Source organism: Pimephales promelas, chromosome 24 (assembly GCF_988280905.1).
Source record: "Pimephales promelas chromosome 24, fPimPro1.hap1.1, whole genome shotgun sequence".
NCBI lineage: Eukaryota > Metazoa > Chordata > Actinopteri > Cypriniformes > Leuciscidae > Pimephales > Pimephales promelas.
The window spans coordinates 12,812,146-12,834,300 of NC_142792.1; the positions used below are offsets into that span (position 1 = coordinate 12,812,146).

Consider the following 22,155-nt stretch of genomic DNA (forward strand, 5'->3'; position numbering starts at 1 on the left):
ATGCAGTGCAGTGGCTCTGAAAGTACCACTGTCCAATGGCAATAGTGGTGGGCAAAGTTCCAGAGGCAGACAAAATGCTGGTGAAAAATCAAAAGAGGAGGATCATTACCAAGCCAATTCAATATCTCCTTTCGTGTTCACATACGGCCTACAAATCACCTTGAACAATCAAACTTTTGAAAATGGATGGAATTACAGAGTAAACAACTCAGCCACTGAGATATATACCCACTTTCAGTCACGTCAGAAAAATTTACTTGACTTGACTTGAAACGTGAAATGATCTGTAAGCGAGTCATTTTTTCAGTAAGCTCTCAGGTCTTTCAAATTAAAGCTGCACCTCTGTCTGCAATCATTTTGATGCGTGAAGTGTTTACAGAGGATTTGTTGACTAATGATCTGAAGAGAAGGTGACTAGACGAAAAACAGTTTGAAGCAACAAAAAAACTAAATTTATTAAAGATGGTGCCAATATAGAAACATGTTAAAATATATAAAATGTTTTGGAATTATACATTAATTGATTTGAGGACACAATTAATTGACCAAAAGTGACAGTGAAGAAATTACACTTTTATAATGTTGCAAAAAATATTAAAAATTCTGTTTTGAACTGACTATCGAATCCTGAAAAAAGAAAACTACCACAGTGTCAACCAAAATAGTGGAACAACTGGTTTCAACATTGATAATAATAATAAATGTTTCTTAAGTAGCAAGAAAAAATTTTTCTAAATGATCACGTGACACTGAAGACTTGATTAATGATGCTTTTTTATCACAGGAATAAATTCACTGACAAAAAAAGAAAGGAAAGTGTGACACAGTTAGATGACACGGGTAGGTTTAGGTCTGGGGTAGGGTTAGGATCAGATAGCGTCATCTAACTGACGTTAAAGGGCACCCTAAAACGTTGGATGTTGACGTATGGTCAAAAGCGTCAGTTAGATGACGTCTTGGGCTGCACAAAACAGGATTTCTGATCATAAATATAACATGTTGGAAATTTACGATTCGAGATTGGTGCGGCCCCAATGTTTTTCTGAGCAGATTCAGACTCGTAACACATCTCACACCACAGAAAAATCTGAACCCTCAAGATAATCGGGACTTTACCTAGGATTGTCGGAAGGGGAGAATTGGGCCCACGATCGGGCTGATTATTTTTTAGTGTGGGTGCCTTAAGACCTTTTGTTGGCATAGATAAAGGTAGCGGGGTGAGTCTGGGCAGGTATTACCCTGACAAATGCATTTGTTGGAAGGCAAACGGTTCACCACCCACCCATCTGGTTTGTCAGATCCATAAATCTCTCTCTTACACAACATCCCACCCCACACATATACATTTTCATCTATTCCTTAAAATACCCACTCAAGGTTAAATAAGCACAATTGTGTTTGCATTACGGGTCATACGCCAAGCTCAGGAACGTTTACTGTTCTAAAAGCTCAAACAGATCTATATAAAAGCAACCAAAAAGGGTCACGGCAGGGCCGGGCGCCAGAACCAAAGCAAACAAAACCTAATTGGTTGTTATCAGATAGATAATGCAACTGAACACTGGAGTCAAAGAAGGCATCCCTGCCTCTTCCCTTTGAACATATTCACCAGCGAGACATGAAGGACATGCCTCACATTTAGTACCCTCTGGCATGAGCTCAAATTGAGCAGTTTTGCGTGTAAGAAGCAGAAGCTCGTACTGGGTCAGTGATTGGTCAACAGCTGTTCTGAGACACACATCACAGAGAGGGAGCTCAAATTATTCATCCGTCCACCAATCACAGCCACAGGTGCACCACGACCAATTAAACGTTGGGAGGAGAGAGAGACAGACATAAAGCACGAGACAGAGTGAGGAAAAACTGAAGAAAAAGAAAGAGAGACATGTGTAAAGAGGACTGATGAGAGAAAGAAGAAAATATACACAAAAATAGACCAAGACAGGAGTCACAAGGTACTAAGGAAGAGAGAGATGTGAGAAAGAGAGAGGGAGTAACAGATAGAGAAGCAGAAAGCATGTGGCGCACAGACAGAGGAGCGGAGAGAGTGAGAGCGCTCTCTCACCTCTTCCCCACAGACAGCAGCTAATGAACTAAGAGAGCGAGAGACGGCACGTATAAAACTAGCGGATACGCTACCTGAGGAAACTTTCTGACACACAAGAGACTGTCAGAAAAGATCACTGGGTTGCACACGGGGAAAAAAAAATAAAAAGCTCAGCTGGAAGACGTGCTTCTCTCGTGGAGAAAAACGTAAAAACTGAGACAATGGGAGACTGAGAGGGACACTCTTTTGACCTCTGATGCGCTGACACCTTTGGGATGGGAGAGTGCGTTTAATGGATTTCTGACATTTTCCTGTGACAGTTTTCAGGTAAGAACATTTGTCTTTCTATTTACCTGAATGCTTGACTTAACCGTAAGTAAGGCAAATAAAGTAAATGAGGAAAACATAATAAAATAAATGGTCGTGTTCGTGTTAGATTTTACATCTCCGTTTTGGGTGAACCAGAAACATTTGCCTTTTAAATTATGCAAATGACAAACAAAATTCATGAATATGAATGAATGCACACTTATCTCCACAGAATTTAGACAGGACTCACGGTGTATCAGTACAAAGCTTTTCTGCTTGAGTGAATTCTCACTTTTTTTCTAAATTCGATCACAACTACAAATGAGAATAATAGACATGACCTGAACCAAAACGCTGCGAAAGTGACAAACAAATTATGATGAAATCCTCAGATTTCTCATATCTGCTATTTTGTTCTTACAATCATTTATAATAACTTTAACTATAACTATATACACACATACATACCTATACACATACCTATATATATATATATATATATATAGTATATATATTTATATATTAGTGAAAGCATGAATGACAAACACTAAAATAATAGAGATAGATTCACATAAGATATTAACGTGAAAAAAGACAAAAGGGACTGAATAAAATGTAAGACAACAACTAAAAGAAACAAAACATCTGATCTAAACCAAGTGAAGAGAGACAATAATTATATGGATTAAGAAAAATCCCAGGTGTTTTTTGGGAAAGGTAATTTAAACTAAAGCTGCTATAAAAGGCAACCATCAGTACATTCATAAACAGAAACTGGATGCTGATGATAGATTGCCTAACAATATTTACATTAAATCCGATTGTAGCGATTACTTTTGATTAGTGACTCCTTGTCACCAATGTCCTTTCCTAAATCTAAATCTACATTGAGATTATTCCGACACAATCTCAGTAATTTGTAAGTTTTATATTTTGACGAATTGGTGGCTAATTCGCAGGAATGATCTGCTTGACCCTGCTGATGGTTAGATTTAGAGGCTGACCTTCATCCTGCTTGCTTTTTTTTTCTTTCCTAAAAATCACGTTTTTGTATGACTCATCTCATTCAAATTCATACAAACTTGCCGACTCGTAAAATACTTTTCTCATGAGATTGGTTTGGGTAATTCACACACTCAAATGAAGTACATATTGCACACACACTCTAAAAAAATGATGATGGCTTGTTTTAACCCAATTTTGGGTCAAATATGGACAAACCCAGCTGTTCGGTTAAATTTTTAAATTGCATTTTTTAATCCAACTCTTGGGTTTGTCCATATTTGACCAAAAATTGGGTTAACAACCCAGCATTTTTAGAGTGCTCTGATATGAGCATCAGTTAGAAACCATAGCAAATAACACACACACACACACACACACACACACCGTGCCCAACCGTGGCTCCGGTGCCAGATCAATCTTTCCCCTCCGCCCCCCACCGCTGTCATGCTGTTGTTGCTGTGCACACAGCTGGTCAGAAAGACACATTAGGTTGTCGCTTACTCTGGTGACAGACATTCAGCGAAGCGGGTCCAAAAGCACCATGCTGTGTTTTGCTGGATCCAAACAGGTGGCTGTGATGCAGTCCGGGCTGTTTAGCACCTGTTGCTCAGTATGTACGAACAGCCTTCAAAGAAACGCTGTGACAACATGTCACCATTCACACAACTCTAATGCCTCCGCTCGACATCTGGAACATTGATAAAGTCTATTGCACTTGCCCAAACATTCATCCAATGACCCCATCAGCCCTTTAAAGGAAACCTGTGGCTTTTAATTGCATCGGTCTTGTAATGCCCTCGCCCTGAGATGTTATGGTTTTTTATTGTTAAGAAACAACTAAAATCGATCTGGCACTAAAATCCATAGGTTGGTTGCTATGGTACTTTGGACAGCAAGTGGGCAGACTTTTTATTTACTGCCCAACCTAGTCCCATAGCAGCAGCACAACCCCCCACCCCTTCCATTGTTCAGTGTAATATACACAATTATGCTATATGTTTGAAGAACCTCTTGAGAGCTGCAGGAAGTAGATCAGTATGCTATTTCAGGCCTTTGGTGATGACTGTCAAACACCACTGAAGGTTGAGAACAGATTATCATTACCATATGCTTAAGGGGGAAATGCATTGGTTGCATTCAGTATGTAAAAACACACATGAAACTTGCGGAGAGACTGAAGTCAGGAGTGGAATGATTCTTTGGCTGATTTTTCTTAGAACAATTTGGTCACTCCTGTCAAACACTGTGCAATACTCAAAGTGGATTCCTAACAATTATATTGGGGTAACTCTCTTTTAAATTGTGTCTTGCTCAGCTCATAATTTGAAGTAGGCAAGCTACATTTTGCTGCATGTTTTTATAATTAATATTACTTGTATCCAGTGATGTAATTTATAACTTAATAAAATCTGACTGAATCTGAATTTTTCAGACTGAGCTCATGAAATGGCGTTTGTTTGACACGCCAATTCGTATTTCCATTTTTGGCGTGCTATCAACGCGCATAATCGCTTTTCAGCGTGTTTATGAACGCCGTTGATTTAACGTTACATTTATATATAAACATATGACATTCCCCAACCCCATCCCTAAACATACCCATCACTGGGGTTAATACCATTTATGAGTCTTCTCCTACCATCCCCAGATCTACATTATGCTTTGTTTCGCTCGGACATTTAACGGCGTGTACATACACGGGGAATCACTTGGACATTTAACGGAATACACATACATACACACGGATATCTCAAAATGCGTATAGATAACACGCCACTTGACTTGAAAGTGGCGTGTATGTTTACGCAAAAGTCATGATGTCATGTTGTATTTTTGTATAATTCAAAATGAATTTGAATGAATGAATGACTGACTGAATCTCAATTAGGGTAACAATGTCAAACTTGAACAGGTGAATATATGAAGAGTTCAGATGCAAAAGCCTCTAAGTGCCATTTGAAATTTTCTTCTAGAATGACCATTTTTATCAAGCTTGTATATTTAAGTTCAGTAATTTCACTTAAATGGCAATGATAATTACCTATTAATTGTTATTTAAGTGAAATTACTGAACTTAAATATACAAGTTTGACAAAAATCATCATTAAAGAAGAAAATTTCAAATGGCATTTAGAGGCTTTTGCATCTGAACTCTTCATATAGAGAGTCGTATCAGTGAATAATTTTTGGAATCTGTTGATTTAATAGATTGAATCAGACTTTCCGGTTCTACATACGAGAGACGATCATTTATACAATGATTCACTCTGAATTCCAGCGCTACATATGAGAGAGAGAGAGAGAGAGAGAGAGAGAGAGAGAGAGAGAGAGAGAGAGAGAGAGAGAGAGAGAGAGAGGCAAGTTTGATTATTCCCTCAGTTTACACAAATTAGTACAGGCATTGAGTGGGTGAGTTTAAACTCGTGCCTGGGTGCTTCTTCTGAACTTACTTAGAGATAAAACAGAGCTGAATCTAAATCCCGGTTAAAAGGGCAACCCATATTGTTGGATGCCAGGTCTGTAAATCCATTGAGAAGCTGAGATCAAGCAGGAAAAGGTCAATCATATCTTGTACTTATATAAGCCACTTGGCTCCGTCTGGCACAAAGCCGATGGGGATGTAAATACCTGGCGCTGGGCAACATTGAAGCTTGGGTATTTCTGACCATGGAGAAGAGAGTCTGATGTGAGTGTTTGAGTGTGATAGAGGTAAGTTCACTCCTTGAAGAGCCATCAAGGCAGATGGTCCTTAGATCACAGCAGGGGCACTCTCATGGCGTTAGGCTTGGTCGTGACGAAAAATAGGATCGAGAGAAAAAGATAATAACCAGATGGGTTAAAGAAACAGAAGAAATTCATCAATAATGATCCACTTCATGTTTTACTATGCTTTATATGTTCAAAGACTTCCATTTATACTGAAAAACCGCAAGCTTGATATTCAATTCAATTCACAATTATTTAAAAAGCGCTTTTTACAGTTCACTTCATTTCAAAGCAGCTTTAAAGAAAATGCATGTGTCTACATTATAATTTAGAGTGAGCTGTTATAATTTTTTTAAGCAACATGTCCCCCAACCCTCCCAAAAACAATTCAGTAATTGACTTTTTATAAGCTATTAAAATATTATCTTATCAAATGAATTAATAACTAAAAGCCACTATGATCCAGAGCCCTTTGTTCCTCAGACTGATTCCAGTCCATATTATGTCTAATCTCCATCTGCCATCGGAATAATTATTTCACTTTAAAATTGCTTCGTCCCATCATTTCTTTTCTTTTTCTTTTTCTCCATCTCAGACTTTCTAATTGACAGTCCGAGGGCAATGTTTAATAGAGTGTGACCTCACGTTAATCGCAGCTGTACTGGGTCCACCGAACCGTTGAGTTTATTCACAGCTCTAATGATATTACGAAATGTCCCTAACTGCTATAGAGGAGATATCTGTTAACTTTTGTGAAAAGGTTCACAAAATATACAGCGTGGGCTATCTCCGTAATGCCACACCCTTCACACAGATGGCACAGCAAAACCTATTTTGAATTGTTCAGAATTGTTTGATTGTGTGTTGAATGCTAATTGGCCAAACGAGAGAGTGAGATTGTGAGAGGGACTTTAGATAAGCCGGCTGTTGATCGACTTAAAACATGAAAATCAATTATAAAGATCTCACAGCAACTCGTGAGGCAAATATGGTGGATAAAGTGCATTTGACAGTTTTTGTTCATATATCTGTCAGCTTGAAATGAGTTGAAACTGAAATCTTATCACAATCTGTTTTGGCCATCAACAGCTTTTGTCGATTACATCAGATGCATGTTAAATTAACCCATGACATTTCACAGTGATAAGCTCATTATTGGCCTAATGTAGAGAGACCACGCAAATTCCCAGCTGTATACACCTTATTCATGTAAGATGTCAATTGTTTATAAGCCATGAACACACATACACATATGGATTACAGTGTTAGCACAGCTGAGAAAACTTTCAAAAATCCATGTAAGAGAAAGACAGGATTTCATTCGCTACCCTCTAATGCTAATGCTGCTATGTAATACCTAATCATTATGTTTTATCAATTGTTAAGGCTACCATTTCAATGGCCTCAGTGCTAGAAATAGACTGGTAAGCATGGCCTATCCCTAGCTGGTATGCTATATCTACACCATTAAGATGTGGTCACACTAGCCAAACTTTGGATACAATTTTGAGGACAAAAAAATATCCAAATGTCACATGGCACCAACTAATTTGAACACAAGCAAAATCTGTGAGGGTAAATGTTTCGCCCTTGCTTCTGCACCTTTATGGGCGAAAAAATAACTTTATTGGGAAATAATTGGCTAATAAATATGGCTCAGCTGAATGTCTAAAACCTTTGACAAATACATGTCTGCCAAAAAGTACAATTGAAATGAATGCTCATGCTAACAGAGAGACTATAACTTTCTTCAGATATTATAGATTAATTTGCTCAAAGCTACTTTTAATAAACAAAAAAATGTAATTCAAAGTGAAAATTTTTTAAATGAAGATTATTTTCACAACCTACAAACACAACGTTGTGTTTTCATGTTTCATGGGGACTTTTCATAGACATAAGGATGTTTTATACTATACAAACTGTGTATTCCCTCCCCGAACCCTAACCCTACCCATCACAGAAAACATTCTTTTTACATTTTCAAAAAGCATGACTTAGTAAGCTGTTTTCCTCATGGGGACATTTTGGTTTACCAGGACACTTACACGCAGGCACACACACACACACACACACACACACACATGCACAGTCAGTTAAAAAACTGTAGCAATTTGCTACCTTGTGTCCTGATCCTCTTGTTTTCACACTTTCCCTTCACGCAAAAAACACATGCTTTAATACGCCATCCCTTCCCTTAACACAGATCATTTCCTCGCCTCCCTCTGAAGCTTTTATTGTCTCGGTGAATATCTCAACATTTATCTCTCCTCTTGCCCCCTCAATGTTTTCCTGTGGAGCCTCATGGCTATAAATCTTCAAAAAGACATCCAGCCACACAAAGGAAATGCCACAGGCCATCACCTGATCGGCCGCCTCTCAAGACGTCTCATGAATCAAACCATTTAAGGGTGAAAAACACTTTCTGTCAAGATTTTTCCTGAACCGTGACATAAAAAGATGACCTGCCCAAATAGAGAGGCATTGACAGGCGAGATGCCTCAGGTTCACTGTCTTTTTTTCTCTCTCTGCTGAAATTCAAAAATAATTAAATCAATAAAAGACACTTTGCAAACCTTCAATAATAAGGCAGCACTACTATGCAAACATTATTATTGGATTGAATGATCACAATGACAGCACAAAAGTTTTTGAACACCTACGAAAAGACTGGTGCTCTCTGATTAGCGTAGAAAAAATAACTATAATAAAGAGAGAGGAAAGGCAGTAATTACCTTGATCACTCTTCATTGTTCTCGTTGGAGGAATGCAACAGCTCTGAAATTTCTTGTCTATAGTTAAAACCGGCTGCCATCGCTGGTGACAGAACCTTCTTGGAGGTGAGGACAATATCTCAATACTAAAAGACACGTTTAATTAGGCATAACTGAGAAAGGGAAATCAGTAATGGTTCGGAAGACCAAAACAATAGGAAGAGAAAAATTAATCCAACACGTTATACAGTATATAGGACGTCCCTGAATATCTAATGTTTGGGTTGTACGCAAAGTGTGGGACAGAGCTAAATATCACCATATTGATCATAAAAATAAGTTAATTAATTTATATAATCCACTTACTATAATTAAATATTATGGACAGACAGGATTGAATACAGAAATGTGATAAGTTTAACACATGATAGTTCTCATAATATTATTATCTTAAACAGAGTTTGCAATTCCAATGCTCTTAAGAGAAGTCATACGGTAACACTTTATTTTAAGGTGTCATTGTTAGTCTAATTATATATTTAAGTACTGAGTAATATTAATTAACACCATGTGGGTAGGATTAGGATTAGGTCAAGGGTTAGTTGCTTTAATTAACTTACTGTTATTACTATGTAACATATGTAACAAGGACACTGTAAAATAAAGTGTTACCAAATGTACATTGTAATAAAATTTGCTGCTTTAAGATTTTAGGTACAATCAATTTAAGTTGAATCCTGTATAACTTGTAAACATTTTTGAATTTTGCTTAACTTATTTGGATGAGTTAAATGCTGTCATACCTTATTGATCATATTATATTTTTACATTGTACTGTGCTCTTAAAGTGCAGAACACAAACTTTCTCAGAAGGTTAGAAGCCTCTAAATGGCGCTTCTGCTGAGACTAATTCTTAAATCTTTCCACCTGTAATGAAACAACCTTTCTGTATGAACTTAATCCCAATAGAGTGTCTCATATTGGCCTCATATGTGGAAAATCAAACAGTTCATGCTTAAAGGTGGAACGAAATGAGATGCAACCTTCCGAGTCCTTCTGCTCTAGGGCGGACGTCAATGTGACATTGGCATTTTAAACTTTCTAATGAAATTATTCTAGGTCTCCTCTGGCAACTAGACAGATGGAAGCTATTTGTGCTTTGACGACTCTCTGGAAGAGACGTTCTGGGACAGGGATGAGATGCCTGTCACTGGTTTTGTTATCCGTGTGCCTTGTCTGAAACGTTCCGGTCCGACAGACTTGCACCAGGGTGTGTTAGTGACTTTTTCTTCTTTCCCCTGCTGTTCCCATTACCCAGGGATGTCATAGGATGACATTTACAGGCAGAACGCAAGGTACGGGAGGCATGAGGATAGATTACCAGATTGACAACTGCCAGTGGCACGCTGTGTTTGTTTACCTTACTTTGGGTGATTAAAGAGTCATCAAACAGTGTTTTTTAGATTTCTGTTAATACCCGCACAATGCAGGGATACATAATCCATGCAGTGAGAAAACTGTGTGGCGCATGGACACAAGCTGGACAGCATATTAATCTGACACTTCTACAAATCACCTGACAGTTAAAGGAAAAACGTCTCAGACACTGCGTCGAATAAAAATTTGGGGAACGCCTCAGGCTGAAATTTAAAATCACCATCAAATTACGGCAATCACATTGAGAATTAAATTATGTCGAATTAAATTAAATTACACAAGGAATATTGTTTTGCTCGCCATTCAGTGAAAAAAAGTCAGAATTGATTTCTGACTTTTGTTTATATTTCACAATTCTGATTTATTTTCTCAGAATTATGACTTTATTTCTCAGAATTGTGACTTTATTTCTCAGAATTGCGACTTTATTTCTCAGAATTGCAACTTTATTTCTCAGAATTGACATTATTTCTCAGAATTTCAACATTATTTCTTAGAATTGTGACTTTATTTATAAGAATTCTGACTTCATTTCTCACAGTTTCGAAGTTGCATAACAGAAACTTGCAATTGAAAGCCACGAAGTCTGAATTTTGAGATTTTGTGAATTTTATGAAAAGAAGAAAAAAAGTCAGTTTTTTTTATTGTTCTGTTGTGGAAACAATGTTTCACAAATTGTTTTCAGAAAACTTTAAATGAAAACTAAATGAATATCGACTATTATTGATCTGGGGTAGCCTAAACTAAAACATCTTCCACCATTTCTCATAAAATTCAATTGTATTAAATATAAAATATATATTAATTACCTATATGTGGTATAATTAAAATCCTCTAATATTTCTATAAATATCTCATGCAATTCAAATGTAATAATTTTAAAAACTGCATTCATTTCTTCCAGTTTCATTCAATTTAATTCTACTTCCTTGATTTCAAATTAGAATTAGAAAACATGTTTAGAGACTGAATTGGAATTTAAAAGGCGTTCTCAATTTAGCCCTCAATGGCACACAACCCCCTCTAACTAGCACAACAAGACCCCTACGAGAAGAAGCAAGAAATGAAAACATCGACCTGAGAGGAGACTTCCCTAATTGAACATTTCCATTAGTTACCAAAGGGTGATGCAAACTGGAACGGTTTGATTGGGTTTTTATTTATGTACATGCTCACAAGTGCCTCCCGTCTTTATTGTGGTACACACACACACACACGTACACACTGGAGGTTGTCATAGCAACCTTCACCTGTTGTTGCGAGAGGGGAGAATTTCAAACAGTCCGTTATCACAGAAGCAGAGCATCCTCTGATCCCATACTCCAACGTGTCTAACAGGGAATAAAGAAACCCAGAAAAATAACACGATGACAGCCAATTCCATGAAAAGTCTTTTTTTTTTTAAACTTTATTTAAATTGACCCAAAATTTTAATTATTGATATATAGTATGACTTTGCACCTTTAAATTCAAATTCCAGAATGACACAATGATATAATCAGCTATTAAGCCTGCAGTTAGGGACCAGACCAGAAAACGAGATACTGTGAGGTACGATAACAACCCCAAATTAGTTTCGGCACATTTTAGCTTGTGCGTGAAACCACACAACCTTCTGAGAGCACAATGTGAAGTCTTCACCAATCTTCGGTAATTCCAGGGTGTCAAACTCCATCTTGCGTTCCTTTTTAACTTGATTAACACATCTACGCCATGTGCATTGCTGATGATGCCTATATAAAGCATACAAGAAAAATTTAATTATCACATTTCTTCTCCTTCAACTCTTATCAGATCACATGAATGAAGCGTTAACTCTATCAACATGGCCGCTGTGTACCTTTACGGAGAGAAACGACACTTCCAGAATGTGATTAGAAGCCTCTCAGACGCAAGACATGTCTACAAACTACTCAGTCCCCAACAGACCTGTCTGTTTATGACGGTTTCAAGGTAAGAACTAGAATGAAAGCGAACTAGGCGAAGCCAACACAATACAAATTTACAGCATAAAATTACAATACTGTGTTTGCAAAACGATGACAAATGGAGAGGGAGTGTGTTACTGTCGAAAAATAAGAAGACATACGACAGCATCTCCAAGCACTCTGCATATAAATGACTGTGAAATGAGGCCGCTTGTTCATATTTACGGCTTCATCTTGTCATAATTCCTCTCCTCGTAACATATGGGCAGAGCGCGAACACGTATTAGCATACATTAGACACACAAAATCCCATTCATCTCGACAAACGGGCCCCACTGTGTCAATCTTTCCCTCTTGCAGATGTTGAATCCGGGTTGGCGGCTGAACTTTGGGGCACCATGGCCAATGTGACACCCAGTATAGATCCAGCGGTGGCCCTCGAGGGGTACAACTACTTCGCGTTGATATGCGGCGTGCCTCTCATCCTCATCATCATCTTGGGGAACATCCTAGTGTGTCTCAGTGTGTTGACTGAACGCTCCCTCAAAACCGCAACTAACTACTTCATCGTCAGTCTGGCCGTGGCCGACCTCCTGCTGGCCGTGCTGGTCCTCCCGCTCTACGTCTACTCTGAGGTGAGTGCCGATGACAGACGGTAGACGGTCTAAACCCCTCCTCTATATCTCAGACTACTTATGCTTTTATCCATGTGAACTTCACTACACTTATTAAGCCTGGAGCAATTGGGATAAAATGTCTCGCTCAAGGCAAATTGCGTGTTATGGAGTGTATTGTCCCCCAATCATCTGTCGTTTTTTTATAATCAATGTTGAAAAGCTGTCAGTAGAAGACACTGGTACATTAAGCATTGAGTACTACAGGGTTTCAGTCAAGTCAATCATGTGATTATGAACTTGTAATGATTGCTTGGTGAAGTGTCACTAGTGGACAAGCGGAAGGTTTAGGCTGAATAAGAATTAAATCAATAAATTAGTCACTCAAATATTTACATTTTATCAAACAACCAGACTTATTCTCTAACATAAACGACCAGACTTATTCTCTAACATAATAACTGAAACTGAAAACGAGCTGTTGAACTCGGGGACGTGAGCTCAGCAATGTTCAAATGAAGCCTACGGCTCTGGCGATGGTTCACAGATCATCTGTTGTAGTAGCGGCCTTTGCTTTGTTTCACTTGAAACGGGCCCCGCAACAGAAGGGGCCTCCGCTTACTCTTGAAAAAAAGCCCTACCCCCCACCATCATGCAGCGGAAATTAACTAGGGCTTGGGGCAAAAATGCCATCAAAATGAATAAAAATGCTTCCAAAAACCATGCGGTGCAAAAAAAGTCTTCAAGTTCTTGTTTTTAATATTTATGAGCATCAGCATATTTTTTATAGCTAAGTTTGCAAATGTGATATTGATTTTATACAACAAATTCAGTAAACAACAAGTTTATATTCTATTAGGTGACTTACGTTTTAGACACAATATTGTCTGTTTTCCCTCTATTTTGTCAACAAATCGACGACTCACACAGGCTGAATCTGAAATCACCCCCTAAACCCTCAATCCCTATTCCCTACATTAGTGTCAACTAATGGGCTACAGTTCACTTGAAGAAGAGAATGAAAATGAAGTAGCAAATTCGGCCGGTCGTTGAGTGTATATTGGCTGTACACTCGCTGTTGCGGTGCAATGTGGGATTGGAAGAGTGCACTCAATAACGTCCACTATGATTTCGGACACCTCTCCAAATAGATGTCCCCTTGAATAAGGATTTTGGATTCAGCCTCAGTCACTTCTGCTTTGTCCCTGAATGAATCATCTGTTTTGAACCAATCATTTGATTGATTCAGTGACCTGATTGTTCTCCGACTGTTTTTTTTTTTTAAACGGGCTTCCGAATCGCAAAGGCCGCTTCTGATATGTCGTTAAATTTCAACTTTCTGATTATCCAACACATTCTCATCCTTTGGCGTCATATACAGTAGGTGACGCCATATGACATTTCATCGAAATACTACGCACATGGCTCTCTTTAGTGTCAATATAACACGCACTGTTATGGGTAGGTTTAGGTCTGGGGTAGGGTCTGCGTCTCATATTGACGCTAAAGGATGCCAGTCACCTTTATGACGCCTTGGGTTCTGCGTGTTATATTGACGCTAAAGGGTGCCATCATGTGCGTAGTATTTCGATGAAATGTCAAATGGCGTCATTGGTATAGATCTCATCTGAACTGCATCCTGTTTTACTTACTTAATTCATTGAGTAAACTAATGTATGCCATCATGCAATCATTTTGGCTGTGAAACAGGGATGACAGGTTTGCATGGATGAGGTTAAAAACTAGGGACATTTCAAAAGGAGAAAAAAGAGTTGTAAAGGTATTGCAAGGCTGTTTTTTATAATCTTATTTATAATCTTGCTGTATTTTAATTTTATTGATTCCATATTGTACATGCATACTGCACTAGTCTTATAATTGTACTATTGGGTAATGCACTACACTAACATGTTTTGAAGCAAGCGGATATATCCATTTTTTTCTCTTTCTTTTCCTTTCTCTTTTTGAGTCAGAGAGAAAGAAATGTATGTCTGTATACTTTTCTATTATTATTATTGATCAATATGTTGATACAAACTTTGTATTGTTCTCCATTTCCTTTCTGACCGGTAAACACCAATAAAAAGAGTTAAACTAAAAACTAGGGACATTTATTAAGAAGTACAGGGTCAGTTTTCTTTTCATGCTGACTTGGTGCCATACGGTGTACATTTTGTACTTCAGGAAAAAAGATTTCTAACATCTGAATTGCTACCTTTGAGGTTTGTGTGTCTGTGAAGTGAATATTGATGCAGTGAATGATTTCCCTTAGATACTTCTTCTCTTTATCGTATGGTTAGTGAGTGAATGGTTAGTGAGTGAGTGAATCCACTACGGATTTGGTTAATGCTTTGAATGAATTCAAACTTGAATTGCAGTCAATCAAGACCAGAGTGAAAAAGACCATTTTCTTCCATATGATCCCTAAAGAGCTAATGTGACTTCTGACTTTATTGAATAGCTCATTAAATTTTGTTGCAATGTTTAAAAACTATCTTGAATATTACTGTATAATATTCATATTTTTATATTGAATTATTATTTATAATAAACATAACTCTAAATGTGAAATAGCCAAAGGCTATCTATAGTCCCTGTACATTATGTTATAGAGTCACTCTAAAAATCAAATTGAAAATTTAAATGACCAAATTATTAAAATTGTGTATAAAAAATGACGAATGTTCTTTAATATTCAAATGTATTTTGTGTCAATACTTAAAAAAAAAAAAAAAAAAAAAACTAATTTAAGAAAATCACGTTTTGATTAAAAATGTATTCTTTTCCATTTAGCATGCATGCAGTTGACGGCCCTGACAGGTATGGATGAGTGTGTGTGTCCTGTTGTCTTACACGGTATCTCTTCTCTGTCTATGCTTGTATGTGTGTGGCTGTGTTTTAGTTCCTGGGAGGCATTTGGACACTGAGTATGTACATCTGTGATGCCCTAATGACTATGGACGTGATGCTCTGCACTGCTTCCATTTTGAATCTATGTGCAATTAGTGTGGACAGGTGAGAGACGCAGCCCACACACACTCACACACCTGCTCACGAATAGTAAAAATAGCACAAACTTTGACTCGTGCTTGCTTGAAATGAGACCCAGTTCCCACTGCAGCATTACAAATGCATTGGCAGCATATACGCAAGCTGTAGAAATTATAAAAATATATAATGAACAGGGTAAAAAATTATTTGGAGTTAGTTGGAATTGTTTTTGTCAATAAATACAACAAATATAAAGAGTGGCACATAAAAGAGTAATAAGCATATTATGGGTATAAATTGAACAAGCAACACTTCACTTTATATATCTTTCTACATGTTACCTTTATGGAAGCCCATTTCATCCATATTCAAAAAGTTATGCTTTGACATCAAATGTCGGATTTATGAAAAAAAATGTTGAAAATATGAGATAAAAAGTCATAAATGTGGCGTAAAAAGGTTATAATTATGACAAAAAAATATGACGTGAAAAATCGAGATAAAGTAAAAAAAAAATTTTAAAAACAATTATGACACTAAAGTTAAAATTGAGACATAATTATGACGAGGCATTGCACAACTTAAAACTTTTATCTCATAATTTTGACTTTTTATGTCACAATTGCGATTTATCAAAGCGTGATTATTTTTGTATGTGGCGGAAATACCCACAACATCACATAAAAGATTTTAACAAAAGAATAGTTTGCTCATTCAGATTATCTACTCGTCTCTTGCGGTGGTCCCTAATCTTTCAGATGGATTTGTAATGATTTTTTAACATTCAGCAGGTCTGTTCTGTGCACTCACACACTGAATCTTAACTCGGTGGTTATGTGTCCAGGGATGCTAATGAAACCACTGAATTTCAAATGAATTTCATTACTTACACAGCGCATCAAGCATCACTGTTTCACATTAACAATATGAAACAGCTTCAAGAGGTCCCAGACCAAGGCAAAACAGGATCACTCCGTCTTTGACGCATAGGCTTCTAAAACAAAACCGAGCTTGTCTCTGAAGATGAAAACAAAGGTTTGGGTCGAAAGGATGTAGATGACTGAAAAGATGAATCAGACTTATGAGGTCTCCAGCTATTTAAATTGATTACACTAGAATCTTCCACTGTCTCAGCGGGTTTTTGTGATTAACGAAGACGAACACAAAACATGCTTTATGGAGCCGTCAATCATGATTTTACGCTTAAAAATAAGCTATTAGAAGCAAGCTAATGTAACTGCGGTAAAAGCAGACATATAAATGCAGAAAAGTAATGTCTGCTTGAATGTTTTATCAATTTTAACTCACTCTGTGTCCAATATGAACTTTATCTAGAATTCTGTTTTAAGGGATTGAAAATTGAAACTACTATTTTTGTTCATACAATGAATGTTAATGGGGACCAAAACAACACTGGATATTATTCAACATTAGCATTATTCAAAATATCTTTTTCTGTTTTTCAAATAATAACATGTATACAGGTTTTGAACCTTCATCTTATCAACGAATGAAGCCTGAAGTATTCTTTCCATTTCCGTGTAACGCATGACGTAATTTACGTCAATCAGCAAAGTCCTCTGATGTCAACAATACAAGAGATTTGAGTGTTTAAAACAAAAGTCTACTATGTAGTGCATGGACCAAATGTGACTGGCTTCTCAAATGTGCACTATATGAAGTTGAACGTGAAAAGCGAAGTATATCCGGGCCTTAAACCTTCTCTACATCTCTATTGCAGGTACATTGCAGTGGTGGTCCCTCTAAAGTACAACAGAAATCAGTTTAGTGTTCGACAGTTGGTCTTGATCACAGCCACCTGGGTGCTTTCCTTTGGCGTAGCCAGTCCTGTCATATTCGGCTTGAACCAGGTTCCCAACAGGAATCCTCAAGTGTGTAAGCTGGAGGACAACCAGTTTGTGGTCTACTCCTCCATCTGCTCCTTCTTCGTCCCCTGCCCTGTCATGCTCCTCTTGTACTACTGGATGTTCAGAGGACTAAAGCGATGGAGCTCTGGTCGTAGCCGCTCGCACCTCCACCGGGCACCCAGAGGGCGTAGGAGCCTGTCTTTGCGTCTGGGAGCAGCTTTACAGAAGGAGAAGGGACGGGCGAGGGAGAAGGTGGTGTACCTCATGCCTGCAGGTCTCAGTCCGACATCTCTCACCGCTACCCCGACTACTCCTGCTTCCTCAGCCAGTCCGGTTACCATTACCACAGACGAGCTGGCAGAAGGTCAGAATCCGGCAGCAGAGAGTGACCCCATGACCACTCAGATGGACAGTGTCTCGGACGCAGAGAACCCTGAGCGGACCACTGAGGATGAGAGCGGCCGGGAGAACGGTGTGGGGAAGAACCATCGGTCTCATGCGGGACGCCGCCACAGCAAGAGCAACAGGGTGAGCGGACGGGAGCGGAAGGCAATGAAAGTGCTGCCCGTGGTTGTGGGTGAGTATTAATTCAGATCAAACTTTTGAAATCACCTTCTCCACACTAGACCAAGAGATCATCATTTACACACACACACACACACACAAACACACATACATATATATATATATATATATATATATACATACAGTATATTAATAATGTAGGATATCTGGACAGTCTCACATGACATTACCATTCTAAGTTTGGGGAAAAGCCTTTAACATTTGACTCGTGATTAGTAACTCACCAGCAGGCGCCAAAAAGTCTGTTCCTAATGGCATTCATTGACACTTTCATTGCGAACTTGATTTAAAACAAAAACACCCATAAACCCCCTCCCTTCTGTACACCACACACACACACAGTCTTTGCATGAACTTCTTCATATAAAGACATTATAAGATATATTTGATGGGTTGTTATGTTAGCCATGTCCTATCGGGGTACATTTTATTTTATAGTGATTTTATAGTTGTATTAAATTAGGAATAAGTGGTGAAATGGATTTACTAATTGTAAAGTCAACAAAAGTTATCGTGAGCATTGTAATGTTTATCATAAGCATTTTAAAGCAGATGTCTTAACAAATGTCGACCGGGAATTTTTTTTTTACGAGCAGTTCATTCATACCTATGCAAGATCGCTGTGAAAATACAGACCGGAAGTCAAAAGACAATGAGCGCAGCACTGAAAAGGGGCGGGGCTACATTAGGTCTATACTTTATTAGATTTAGCCTTTTTTTATGTGTCTCATGCACAATGGAACTGTCCCTTTAAGATACCTTTGAGGCAGGGGTGTCCAAACTCTGCCCTTGAAAGAAAACTATCAAGCTCCAACTTGCCTCAACACATCTGCCTGGATATTTCTACCATGTGAGACCTTGATTTGCTGGTTCAGATGTGTTTAATTGAGGTTGGAGCTGAACTTTGCAGGAAAGTGGCCCTTCAGGAGCAGGATTGCGTGTCTTTAGGGAACTCCAGCTTCCAAAACAAATGCTGCTGGTCTTTTCAAACACTTCAACCAAAACTATGCAGGTATACATCAATGAACACAATGTGTGTTTGAATGTTCATTTATGTGAAAAATATTTAATGAAGTCATGAATAAATGCATGAGCAGAAACGAAACCCATGGGGTGGCCAAGTATGATGAGAACACTCCTGGAATGACAAGCTCGACAATGTATAAAAACTTTCTATAGCTCAGTGTGACGCCAGCTGCTCTTGGATTATTAACAGTGCAATTGCTTTTCTAACACAAGTCCTGTCCTGTAAAATATGAAATATATAAGGCTGTTTCCAAGGCAATGAAAGCAGTGTGAAAGCAGTTTCTGATTGTGACCATATGTTCACCATTATTGTTCTCCTCACAATATATACAGATTGAAAACAAACGTGGTGTTAGGTCAGCTTGCAGCAATATAAATAATAAAAAAAAAATACAAAAACAGAATAAAAAGGTAACCGACACACCAAGGCGCCCAGAGAGAACTAAACAGACACATTAGGCTTCGGTCACTCTTTTTGCTGCCTGAAGCCTGTTCAATCATGTACCAATGTTAGAATATACATAAACTCCCAATTTCAAACTGATCTCCTCCTCAGGTGTTTTTCTGGCCTGCTGGACTCCTTTCTTTGTGGTCCATGTGACTAAGGCGCTGTGCGAGTCATGTGACATTGGGCCAACACTGATCAGTGTGGTCACATGGCTTGGTTATGTGAACAGTGCCGTCAACCCCATCATCTACACTGCCTTCAACGTGGAGTTCAGGAAGGTCTTTCAAAAACTGCTCTTCTGTCGCTCCTGAGACCGAACGCATTTTGTAGTGCAAGGCTAAATCCATGATGATATTAAATCACTCAAACAATGATGATTAAAAAAATACCAGGATGATCTGAGGACAAGCGAATGAATGCTAAAAGGAATTTGAACGTTACAATGGATTACCGAAAGGAACGAATGGACATAGACCGGAATGTACCTGGAATGAGGAAAACTTGTGTTGCCTTAGTTAACCGGACATTTATGTTCTTGTAAAATGATTGCTTGAACACTATACAGTAGATAACAGAATACTGTTGATTTCATAGCCCAGAGGCATAAAATATGTGAAAACGTCCACACTGAAGATAGCAGTGTGTTTAAGTGATTGGTATCTGTGTTGATTTAAATGGATTTTCTAAGGTTTTGTTTGTTTTGAAAATATATGCAGATTGAACAGTAGTAGGATAGTTCACTTTGAAATTAATTTTGAATATGTTTTAGCTTACCTGAAGGGCATCCAAGATGTAGGTGTCGGTGTTTCCACAGTATTTTCAATTTTGATATTTTTAGGTCAAACCGTTCTTGTCTGTCAGTCATATAATGCAGGTCTATGGTCACCACCTCAAAGAGCATGCACAGAGAAGTCCAAATTAAACATGATTTAATGACTTTGATTTAATTGTCTGACTTCTCTGTGCATGCTCTTTGAGGTGGACCCCATTTACCACCATTATATGACTGACAGACAAGAACGGTTTGACCTAAAAATATCAAAATTGAAATTACTGTGTAAACAAAGACACCTACATCTTGGATGCCCTTGAGGTAAGCTAAAACATATCAAAAATTAATTTCAAAGTGAACTATCCCTTTAAGAGTAAGTTGACTCATTGAAATGTGTTCACAAGCTATGTTTGGAATGACATACTAGCATACTGCACACTAGGCATTGTAATGCCTATATTCTTGAAAATCAAATGCATTATGAAACACTTTATTTTTAGACAGTCTGTTGCACCTACATGTCAACTGACTCTCATTAGAGTATTCGTTGAGTGTTAGTAGACTGGTAGGGTTAGTATAATAAGGGGTTATAGAATAAGTTGACGTACTTGCAAAGTTACTTAGTGAATAATGTTAGAGGAGCATCAAAATAAAGTTAAGCAGACAGTCTTCAAATATTCTAATGTAGGTGCAACATTACATAGTCAATAAAATGTTCAACGTGGAGCATCAACTTAATTTTTTTTAAGTTGCATTCTAAATTGTTGAAGACAACTAGAAGTACAATTCACTTATCATATACTTTTATTGTGCATAATTATTTCAATTAAATGTTAATGTATTCAAAGCACACACACAGTATGCATATATTATATTATATAATACTACTATACTGTAAACTAGAAATATGTTGTCTTCTAGAAGTATGGTAGTATGCTTATGCTATTCTGAACACAGCCCTTGATGAGTGAGACTCACACATGGTGAGTTTGTGTATTACGAATTTTTAAGCCCTGTAAAACCATGCAAACACAACAAGGGAAAGAGTGGCCTGTTAATCAGAAATCTCATTTTCTTTCCTAAATCACCTTTAAACCCTGTTAGGTAGAACAAATGACGTTAAGGAGTTAATCATGTGGCTTCATACAAAGAGGAAAATTCGCCAGTTGTTGGGGGTGTACATACATTTGCCAAAATCAGTGGATGCATTTCTTTGCCTTTTATAGTGCACACGGTCTGCCAATTTAGTTTTGTTGAAAGTGTGATTTACAAAATGTGTTCATATGCTCAGCAGTGACTGAAAAATAAAACTGCATAGCATGGGGGGATTGTGGGTATTATCTGCGGTGGATTATAGTAAATGTGCTTCAAAGAATCAGTGTAAAGAGACTTGTGGAATGAGTATTGCTGTTGTTGTACAGGATCATCAGTGCATCTGTCACATTGTATGTGTATTCCTGCTTAAATTGTACAAATACTATTGATATATATACAGTATATACAACTGTATAAAAGTTTGGGGTCAATAAGATTTTTTTTTAATTAAATGAATACTTTTATTCAGCAGTGACATTAAATTGATCAAAAGTGATGGTAAAGTCAATTATAAATTTACAAAATAGTTATATTTCTATTTTAAAAAAATGCTCATCAATCATACATTTTCAAAAAATACAAAAAATGTACATATTTGAACATTCTAGAC

At 37.7% G+C, this 22,155-nt stretch overlaps 1 protein-coding gene across 1 annotated transcript; it reads left to right on the top strand.

Annotated features, from left to right (window-relative positions):
- Window positions 1–1,834: 1,834 nt before the first annotated feature.
- drd4-rs (dopamine receptor D4 related sequence) lies at window positions 1,835–20,484 on the top strand. Its single transcript, XM_039667608.2, has 6 exons — window positions 1,835–2,374; window positions 12,013–12,171; window positions 12,507–12,781; window positions 15,663–15,775; window positions 17,493–18,196; window positions 19,787–20,484. The coding sequence occupies exons 3-6, from the start codon at window positions 12,545–12,547 to the stop codon at window positions 19,987–19,989; spliced, it is 1,257 nt and encodes a 418-aa protein (XP_039523542.2). The 5' UTR covers window positions 1,835–2,374; window positions 12,013–12,171; window positions 12,507–12,544; the 3' UTR covers window positions 19,990–20,484.
- Window positions 20,485–22,155: the final 1,671 nt, after the last annotated feature.